The sequence below is a fragment of the Sinohyriopsis cumingii genome, chromosome 6 (genome assembly GCF_028554795.1).
Source record: "Sinohyriopsis cumingii isolate HCF-2022 chromosome 6, ASM2855479v2, whole genome shotgun sequence".
Classification (NCBI taxonomy): domain Eukaryota; kingdom Metazoa; phylum Mollusca; class Bivalvia; order Unionida; family Unionidae; genus Sinohyriopsis; species Sinohyriopsis cumingii.
This window is the reverse complement of record NC_142966.1, coordinates 167689161-167699627: the sequence shown is the minus strand read 5'-3', so window position 1 is coordinate 167699627 and position 10467 is coordinate 167689161. Positions and strand designations below refer to the sequence as shown.

Below are 10467 nucleotides of genomic sequence, written 5' to 3'. Positions count from 1 at the left end.
GTTTAATATTTACTTAGCACTCAAGTATCTGTCTTTATGCCTTCTTAATTCTGTTAAAGCTCTACCAAAATAAGAATGTTCAAATGATGTCTTCTCTACTCGTATAAGCATTATTCTGCGGACTGTTTTTAAGTTTAATCTGTTTCTTATCTGTGCATGAATATTGTTCTGTGCTTAGAACCCCTTGAACAGCTGTCTGTCTGAAAGGACACATGCATAGCTGGCTCATGCAACTTGAACAAGCTGGGAAACTATTCTTTATGGTTGTTAAATGTACAAATTGCCTCTTGGATATCTCTGCTCCAAATTAAGATTTTTTGTTCTAACATAATCTTTGCCAAAGTTTCAAATTTCTGAATCAGCGATTTGATGACTTGATTGACAACTGATGCACAAGTGAGAGTAAAGGGAAACATGAATCTGCATGCTTCTTTGTGCAAAATAATATAAAAGCAAAAACATGTATTCTTCAAAAGGTTTTATTCAGTGTCAATCACTTTTATGCGATAAACTCATATGGAATAGGCTGCATAAACTGTGGCTTGTTGTACCTGGTCCTGACAAAGTGCCCTGCACGGGGCCCCTGGGGCTGAAAACAGAAAGAAAACAAAGAACATAACACAGGTTACAATGAAATCAATAACAATGGAAGACTTACAATGAAATCAATAACAATGGCAGACTATCTATACTGATAACTTCTGTGTAATCATTGACTACTGATACAGTAGCACGTTAATAACGATCTCTCAATGGAACTTACAAACGATCTCTCAATGGAACTTACAAACTATCTCTCTCAATGGAACTTACAAACGATCTCTCAATCGAACTTACAAATGATCTCTCAATGGAACGTACAAACTATCTCTCAATGGAACTTATAAACGATCTCTCAATGGAACTTACAAACGATCTCTCAATGGAACTTACACTCCACTGGCCAAACAGAATTTCCAGGCATTCAAGATCAGACTATATCTTCATTTTGACTCCCAAGTGTTGAAACCATAATTTATATTTTTTTAGCAACAGCGAAAGCTTCAGACGTGCTGCTTTGACAGTCTACTGAACACAAGAGTGGCATCATTTTCATTCGGGACCAAGGAGAAGTCTTCAAAACCCTGTTCAGTATTGCCATTCATTCGAAGGGAGTAGCGATAACAAGATTTTTAAAATGGACACCATGGCAGTCATACTGGTGATCAATTGTTATCAGTATAACCATGGCAGTCATACTGGTGATCAATTGGTATCAGAATAATTTCAAACAAACTAGACATAATATTGTGTCAACTGGCAGAAATTCCAGGTCAAGATAACTTTCCATTCAGGATGAACAGAATTAACAAAGATTTTCTAGATTGCAGCCATAGTGGCCATGCAAGATATCAGATGCCTAGCAGTGAAAACCTTATGTCAATATGACCATCCATCTAGGATGAATAGTGACAAGATTTTCATAATGGCCATTATACCAGCATCAATGGAGGGCAGTCGACACAATTTTTATTTGGGACCAACCAGACATAAGAAAATGTTACCATCTAAAATCCAATGTCAACATGACTTTCCAGTCAAAAGGAATAGCAATAAAAAATGTAAAGGCTTCTTCACTGTTGCAAGAGTAAGCCATTCACTAAAGTAACACAAATGTTATGGTGCAGAAAACGTTTGCTTCTTTCTATCTCTGTAATGATTTTTGACCCCAAAATCTATAGGGTTCTTCATTACCCAAGTACAAGCTATCCACAAAGTTTGGTAGTTGTAGATGGTGAACAACTTGTATTAATGTGAGAGAACAGCGTGTGTGTGTGAACATGTGGATAATGGATCAATAGAAAAGGAATAAAAACAAAAAATACTGAAAGTATAGAATTGTGAACAAAAGGCAGACTGGACCAATATCCCAATATGTGTAACTATTTTTTTAAAAAAGAGATACCTTGAATAGTTTCATATTTATTCTCAAGAAGAAAAAAAAAAACAACAAACAAAAAAAACCACCAAATTATTTATAGATAAACAACTGATAAGTTTATATCGGTTTCTATTTAAAGTTGGCCAAAATTTCACCGATTTGGAAAACAATTGCTGATGTTGAAATAAATTTTTTTAGCGCCCAGATAATAAAATGAATTGATATTATTTAAGACCAAGTTTGCAAAATACCTGTCTCTTGAGATTGACTTTTGTTTTCTTTGCCTTCGCTTCCTTCATTTTCTGGTCATTCTCCTCAACGCGCTTTAAAAATTCAAGTCTGCAGTTGGAGTGTTTCACGTGTTCTATCCGAAGATTAACTCTTTTTGCAATGATGCGATTTCTGAAATTATAAAGCAATTTAGGTTTCAAACATGAGGTAGCAAAATGCTTAACTGAAAGTCATAAATGAGCAGTTTTCATTAAGGTCATGTCCCATATATAAGTGAAACTAGAATTTGTCTAACTGCATGTCAAGACATAATCCAGCACTCCCCTGTGTTGTCCCATTCCCCCCAAAATCAACATGGATATATATATTTAATGTGAGTTTTAATTTTCACCATGGGTGGTGTGAGGGTGGGAAAAAAAGTGCTTGAATCAGCAACGAGAAACAGTGACCATCGGTCAAATGGAAACACCCATTTTTTGTTTGGCCTCAGATGTATACAGCATAGAAGAATCTATGTAGTTGTAAACACAAATACTTAATTCATGTTAGTAAAGCATAAAATGCAAAACAAGGGACATTTTTTATAAGTGCGCAGAATTAACAGAGGTGTATCCAATTAAAGTTTCACCACCAGACCTAAAAACAGTGCCAAAAATGAACTTCAAAAACCAAATTTCAAAAATCATGAAGGATGAAATAGAAATAGATCAGGGAGGCCTTTCTTTACAAAAAGAATGCAAAACTTGTCAAGATGCATCCCATCACAAAGCACCACTATTCTAGGACAAATTGTATACATACAGAATAACAAAAACTTGTGTGGTCTCAAGCTAAATGAAACTAGTTAGCCAAAGTCATTAAATGATGAACTACAGGACATGATAAGCTTCTGTTGTCTTATCGGTGTGGAAGTAATGATGGATTTCATTATTCCTGCAGGAACAGTGTCTAAGAAATTAAATGAAAACACAAACTTCGACCAAAGGCAGTGACTGTAAAATATCCATCATAATGACTTAGTACTGAAATTCCTCATCAGGTTTCAACAAAACAACAATGCATAAAACCTGTGTGGTCACAAGCTAAACACAAAACCTGACTTATTCCATGAAAATGAGAAATATAGGTTATGGTGACGTTTTGTGCAAGAGCATTGTACCAAGAGAGATGTAACCATTCATCTATTTTTCTTTCCAAGCATAAACAGACCCCCCCCCCAATGTAAATGGTCAGTGAAGCATTAAGGATTAGTCACTCTAACCTACTTTTAGGATGAGGATTCTAATACTCATTAAGGTGCATAGCTGCCAACCTTCCAGGCTCACAATTAGTGAAAATAGGGATAAAAAGTCGTGAATTTGGACAAGAATTCGTGAAAAATACCATGACAATAACTCCATCCACTCTGACCGTCAATACTACACTATATCAAGTTCGCAATATAAAACTAAAACACTACATATATGCAGAAAGATTTATTTATCAAGACATGATACTGTGGCAGACTTGAACTTCCTCAACTGCTTGATCGTAAATTTGTTTTCTAAACAGTTCAGACTTCTTGCCGGCTGGTTGATCTTGGCGACTAAAATTACTGACAAATTTTCTGCAGCTAAGGAGGCCCTAAAGTCTTATTTTTCCTCACCAGACAAAATACACTTTCGCTGTCACTGTTCTGTGAGGAATGCACAGGAGTTGCAGCACTTTTGGTCCTTCCACAGGAAAATTTGGAATCGATTTTTGAGTCCGGCAACATTTGTCAGAACAAATGTTTAGCATGGTCTCCAGCTGATAAAGGTAGATTGTGTTCGACAAGAAAACTCACAAATAATGCGTCAGCGTTGGTAGCCTGCATTTCTTCTGCCAATTGTTTAAAATATTCCGGAGCTGAAATCTGCTAATTTTTAATTTTCCCAACTTCGTGTTTTTTTGCAACCGACGTACTTTCTCACATCATCTCTGCGACGGCACACTGAGTGCAAAAAGCATGATGAATATCAATGTTTAATGGCAGAATGCACGGCCAATTTTTGATATATTCCAAATTAAACTTCACTTTTTTTCTTGGTGGTGAAGACATTTTCTAAATCGTACACGAGATGCTGAGCCGTAACTCAAATCAGTGTTGGTGACGCATGCGCGGAGCAAAATTCCGGTTAGGCCCCAGTTTCTCTCAAAAGCATTTGTAAAACTATTCTTCTTCATATAGATTAAAATAGGCTAAAATGCTTGCTACCGGGCCAACTGTACTAATCAGCTGCAGATCTACTAATATCGCGACCAGCAGTACCGGACCGTTTCGGCAACTGCGAATATCACGACTAGCGCTTAACGGGAAATCGGTTATTTTATTAAAGATTTAAAATAATTGAGGATTGGAGAATTCGTGAATTTTTGGATTGTGGCGTGAATCCGTGAATCGCTGAAAAAGTCGTGAAATTCACACCAAATTCGTGAGGGTTGGCAGCTATGAAGGTGGATGCACTGTAAAAAATAACCGGTCTTGAGCTAAACAAAATCTTAATATGCACCAGTAAACTGAAATACAATAGTGACCATCTTTGTTTTAAGAGTGTTTTAACAAAAACGCATACAATCATGCCGTTTCATCACTTTGGCATTAACAAGTTGAATGAATTTGGATATAATTATGTACAGACATCGAAAAAAGCTATATGGTTAAAAGTAATGCAAAAACTTAGCCAAAGCTAGTACAAAGTGAAATACATGAAACAATGACCTTAGCTACAAGGGTATGGTACTAACATAGATCATCTAGTTTCTTCTAGGACGATTCTAGCTTGAAAATGAAGCTTGAGAAACACCCCTAAGGCACAAATTTTGTTGGTGGTGCATGAAATATGGGTCACAATGGCATACTTTTGTGACAAGGGTCGAGATGCTTCTAGTTTGGCAAGGCGAGCTAATAAACATGGACTCCTACTTCTGGAATAATTTTCATCTTCAACTGCCAATTAAAATTTATTTCAACCTGTTCAATAAACTGCAGACAAAATGAGTACTCAGGTAGGATCCCTTCTACTTACCCAACCCTCTTGTTCACAATTACTCCCACTGCATGCTGAGTGACGTTGAATACTCTACCAGTCTTTCCATGGTAGCTTTTGTGAGGCATACCTTTCTGGACTGCTCCATTGCCCTGTTGAAATAACAGAATACTTATAATAAATCAGAAAATATTAAAAGCAAATATCAGTGAATTCATTAAACAATGTTTTGACAACATTTTCTGCAAACTAAGATTAAGAAAATGTATAACAGACAGCTCTAAAAGTTTATATCCAGGGGAAAAAAAATTGGTAGACATTATTTCACATGTGCCATGTACATGTACTAAGGATGTAATACCAATGGATAAACTGATGGACATGTCCATGTTACTCTAATTTAAATGGTTGGAATTAAGTTTTTGTTTATAATTTTACTTTAACTTTTCCCTCCTTGAAGGCATTTATTCATGTTATGTATTCTTCGAAAATGCCTTGGATTGTAATAACATGATCTAACATCATTGTCTGTGTTGACATATGCTAGCACTTATATGTATTCCCCAAAAGTGCTAAAAGCACATTTGTTTTGGGTATAGCCCCAATGTATAAAGTGTGGAAGTGCAACACCACAAACTATTGGGGTACAAATCTAATTCTGAAGAAATAAAGCATTCAAGATCGATATAAAGATACAAGTTCTAATTCAGACAGCGTTCAAAATAAACGAAGACTGTTTAGCATAAAAGGCTGATTTACGTTTAGTAGTGACTAAAGATTTTAGTTTGGTTTGGTGCTTCAGAGCACAGCAATGCAAACAGAGACAAGCAAGCCTCAAGATGGCCTATCTAAAGTGTGATTTCAAAACTATTAGAGACAATAGGGGCTACTGTAATAGTGTTGAAATCCTTTAAAAGGGCTCTCATTCTTCTCAAGTCCCTGGTGCATGTTCCATTTCCTGATCAGGAGGTACAAGAGTTAGGTCTATATATCATCATAAAAATGTTCGCATTTGTTACTTCAGTCCATTGTATGTTGCAGATTTGCATTTCTGCAAAAGTTCATCATTTATTTGTCCTTGGGTTCCAAATTTGCTAACAAGAATAGCTTCCAGGGTTGATGAAGACAGGCTGGCTATTTGGCTACTTGTTTTTTCTGACCATTGAGAATGTAGTATTTATTAATGTCATCTAGACCTTTAACTCCAAATCGATAGCCTTCTTCCTCATCTCACATGCCAGGTAAGGTATGTACTATATACAAAATGTTTGTATGTGTACAAGAAACAGTTAACAGATTGATGGCCAGCCAGTCAGAAGGACAGACAACATTATAACATAATACAATCTGATCCATCATGAAATACAATAAATTTTTCAGTCATAAAAACTGGTCAGGTTCTTAACCACCTGTGCAGTCATGCTCAATCACCTAGCTACCTGTTCACCCAAGCACAAAAACTGTACAAAAGGCAAAACTTGTACACTTTAATTTACATTGTTATAATTTTTGCAATGCATCAAAGATTAGCATTATATATGTAATTTTGAAGAAAAAGTCCAGAATTCTGAAGCAGTTAATTTAATATTAATCAGGGATGGGAAAGCAGATAGGCTAAGCAGAGTCTTGTATTTAACTATATACTTTACCTTGATATCTACTATATCTCCACGTTTATACACCTTCATGTAAGTTGACAGTGGGATGACACCATGTTTTCGGAATCTCCTAGAAAACATGTACCGAGTACCACGACGGTAACCTTTTGTGTTCGTCATCTTGAACTAAACTGAAAGAAGAAAAAGAAAAAACATGCAACTTTAGTCAACTTTTTGCAACAAAACTGACAGACCTCAATAGAGAAATTTGTCTAGCTTATATTAATTCTATCAAAATTTAATTTATTCATTCACAGATTAACTTAATTGTCACAATTCTACAAGAAAATGTAAATCCCCCCCCCCACAAGTAGCCAAATGGCAGATGATATTATCTCTTAACTTCTTCCCTACTCATGACCTTGACCTTTGAGTTAGGAACTTGATTTCTGTATGTTAAGGTGTGGAGCTTGGTCAAGTTTCATCAAAATATCTGTAGCTTAAAAAGCGAGTCTGTACAAGAATAAATTCACTAGTTTACATCATCCCTAGTTGTGACCTTCAAATGAATACACAAAACAATAAAGTCAGAATATACAACAGTCAAAAGTTTTGTTAAAACACCTTCAGTGAATCAGAAGTTGATCGTGGATGAAGTCTACCCCCCCCATGCTATAGTGGTGAAAAGTGAGGTAAAATTAGAGGTACCTTGCAATTTCTTACCATAGCAACCAATGTTAAAGAAGTTAGACAGGAACATGAAACTCACCACAATTATTTCTGAGATATCGCTCAGAATTTTAGTTTCAACAGGAAAGGACAAACAGATCAGGTTCAGGGAGGTCAAAGGGTAAATAGTTTGCCAATTCTGTTAACGATGTGTAAAGAATTATGCAAGTGTGCTTGGTCATCCTTCTTTCCTTATTTTTAATCACAAAAAATTAAAATCAACATTGTTGCTGTATTTTTTTCATTTAATCCAAATTATTAATTTCAGGTGATTTTACTTGTTCAAAGACTCTTAATTTTCCTATAATTAAGGACATTTCACATATAATACCTATAAGCTATAGTATTATAGATACTTTTGCTAAGCCAAAGAACAGACCAAAATAAAGACAGTAATTGATTTGATACACTAGTTTGCAAATAGTGAACAGCAGTGTGATGTGTGTGTGACTTAGATTTTTAATATAGCTTTAACAATGTTTCATTCATATCACTACGACCTCTGCAGTGTTACAGTTTATACTGATGTCTAGCACAGGGGCATCATGAAGCAGACATGTAGCATGATGTCCCACCCAGTCACATTATCCTGACACTAGCCTCTTAATGCCGAGCGCCAAGCGAGGCAGCTGTTAGTACCATTTTTGTTAAGTCTTTGTTTGGTATGAACCAGCCAGGGATCAAACCCACGACCTCCCACATACAAGGCGGACAGAAAGAGGCTGAGGACTACATATTTTCATGAGTAAATAGTCCTGAACATCCTGAAACCCTGCAGAGAGTTCCAATACAGCATCACTATTAACTAGTTATTTTTCATTAATTTTTAATTTATTGCTTGTTCATAAATTAGTATTGACTAAGGCAAAATTCATTTTTACTAGTGTAATAACTGCTAAAGTTAGCGTCCTTCAGACTATTTCTCATGTACATGGGAGCAGCAATTTCAATCCACTGCCTCCTTTGGCATGTATTTACTCCCACCTCAAATAACATGAAGAAATTCTAGTCACAGTACATGAAAGTAGCATTGTGGTTATGTACAAGCTGTTAACTGATCACTTTATGGTTGTAATCTGAATAGTTTACGACAAGTGTGGGATGTTTTATTGAGTTGTAGGTAATATAGGGATCAAATGTGTTACTTCATGGTCTTTAACACATTAAAAATTGTCCACTGGTAGACATAAAAATATGGTGTGGTTTGAGTCAGAAATTCTGCACATTAAGCATAAAAGTAAATACGGTTTATAGGCAACTTTGAAATTCCAACAAGATGCCATTATTTACCACTTGATTGATAATACCATAGCGTAGAATATCCAACTATGGTCTGGCAAGCCTCATGTAGAAAAGGGGTCACGGCGAGAGTCTCACATTATCTATCATAGCGGGCAGGGTGAGGTTAGTGTAACCATGCCAATATATTTTATCGTGTTAGAGCTTAATAAATTCAAAACAGGCCAAACTTCTTTCACAACATGATTATACTTGCATACTAAATTTATACACTGTTTGTTTTCTGACTTTAGTGATTGTTTTTGCTCCACTACATGATACGGGATCGGTTCATAGCCTCAACCACAACAATCAAGTTGAGGCTACGACATCGAAGCTAATGAACCTACATGAACATTGGCATACCTCAACTACCGTTGCATCTCAACAAATTAAAATTTATGTCAATGGAACATGAAAATGCGTCGATTTGCTAGTGGCAGATTTTGATTTCACCAGGATAAAAACAGCACAGTAAATATATTAATTATACATCAATTTGCGGAAAACGTCGATATGGGCTGCAAAGTGCGAGATATATTCCTGAAACTTTGACCTCTCGTTCCGATGTCAACCAACATCGAAACACGCAATACAAGGCCGTAATTTGGGAACTAAGTCAATGGGACTAAAAGTAAATAACATGTGATACGTCTTACATTGTAGGACTATAAAAGACCCCGCATAAAGCAACAACTATACTGCACTACAGCGCAGTTTCAACCGTTTAATAGGGAATGCGCTTTTCTCCCTCCCCCCCCCCCCCCAACATAACTGTCCCACTATCTAATATAGAATGGAACCGATCAGAGGAAAGAATGTGACCATATGAGGGAGGACTAAATTATGAGAAAAACGAAGACAAGTCTCCTGGCCATGCACGTGTGACACTGGGTGTTGAAGATTTACGTTGAACACCTGCATAAATAAAAAAATACGATGCTAAATATGATTCAAAATTATTTTTATAATGTTCTGACGAACTGTTGGAAGTTCCACGTTTCTGGAGAAAGCCTATAATATTTAATTTTCACGTGGTTGTAATATCACACACCTTGTCGATGACCGGCCGGAAATGAAAGGCCGTGCATGCGCATTACAAAAATAAAAAATAACTCGGAGAAATAACTTTTTAAACATCCATATTTTCATTAATATATTTTAATACTATTTTCAAATTGTATTTAATAGTTTTGTTTTAATATGTAATTTTCTAAATGTGGCTGTGACGTAGACTGGTTTACACACCAGCTACATCTAAAGTTAAAACCTCGTCCTTGGCTGCGCTGCCCGAATGCAGCAGTGATTTTTGGTCTACCAGACCATCCTCAATAATACACTAGACACTTTCATCAAAACCAGTTTCGGACTGGCCCATCTGGCAATCTGAATGAAGGAAAATATGGCTTTAGAAAATAATATAAAGGGAGGAACGTCATGTGACTTCATCTAATGGAAGTCCGATACTAACCAAAAACACACCTTTTGTTAATAATACATGAAACGTGTTACGATATACTGAGAAATAAAAGAAATAAACGAATCGGACACCATTAACATTGTGTTAATCACACTTTCGAAGTTTGGTTTCCATTTCAGAATTTTTTAAATACTCCAAACTGACTAAATTCATGACATCAATAAACTGGGGCTGCGTGTAGCTCTTCAAGCTATGAAAACTGGGTCAAGAATCTCTCCCAGT

General features: G+C 36.1%; 1 protein-coding gene across 2 annotated transcripts; it reads right to left on the bottom strand.

Moving 5' to 3' along the window:
* Positions 1-463: 463 nt before the first annotated feature.
* Positions 464-9858, bottom strand: LOC149798494 (large ribosomal subunit protein eL21-like). 2 transcript variants are annotated; one of them, XM_089963694.1, is made up of 5 exons: positions 9820-9858; positions 6810-6949; positions 5200-5312; positions 2173-2323; positions 464-589 (listed from the first exon to the last, which is right to left on the bottom strand). In XM_089963694.1, exons 2-5 carry the CDS (start codon positions 6936-6938, stop codon positions 500-502), a joined length of 483 nt encoding a protein of 160 aa, XP_089819820.1. In that variant the 5' UTR covers positions 6939-6949; positions 9820-9858; the 3' UTR covers positions 464-499. The 2 variants fall into 2 exon arrangements, with proteins under 2 accessions (XP_089819820.1, XP_089819821.1); XM_089963695.1 differs by lacking the exon at positions 9820-9858 and adding an exon at positions 9750-9774.
* Positions 9859-10467: the final 609 nt, after the last annotated feature.

Coding starts and splice junctions, on each gene's coding strand:
- LOC149798494 (XM_089963694.1), bottom strand. CDS start 6,938: ATGACGAACACAAAAGGTTACCGTCGTGGTACTCGGTACATGTTTTCT. Junction 5,313..6,809: donor GAGATATAGTAGATATCAAG/GTAAAGTATATA, acceptor TTATTTCAACAG/GGCAATGGAGCAGTCCAGAA. Junction 590..2,172: donor AAGTCAATCTCAAGAGACAG/GTATTTTGCAAA, acceptor TTCTGTTTTCAG/CCCCAGGGGCCCCGTGCAGG.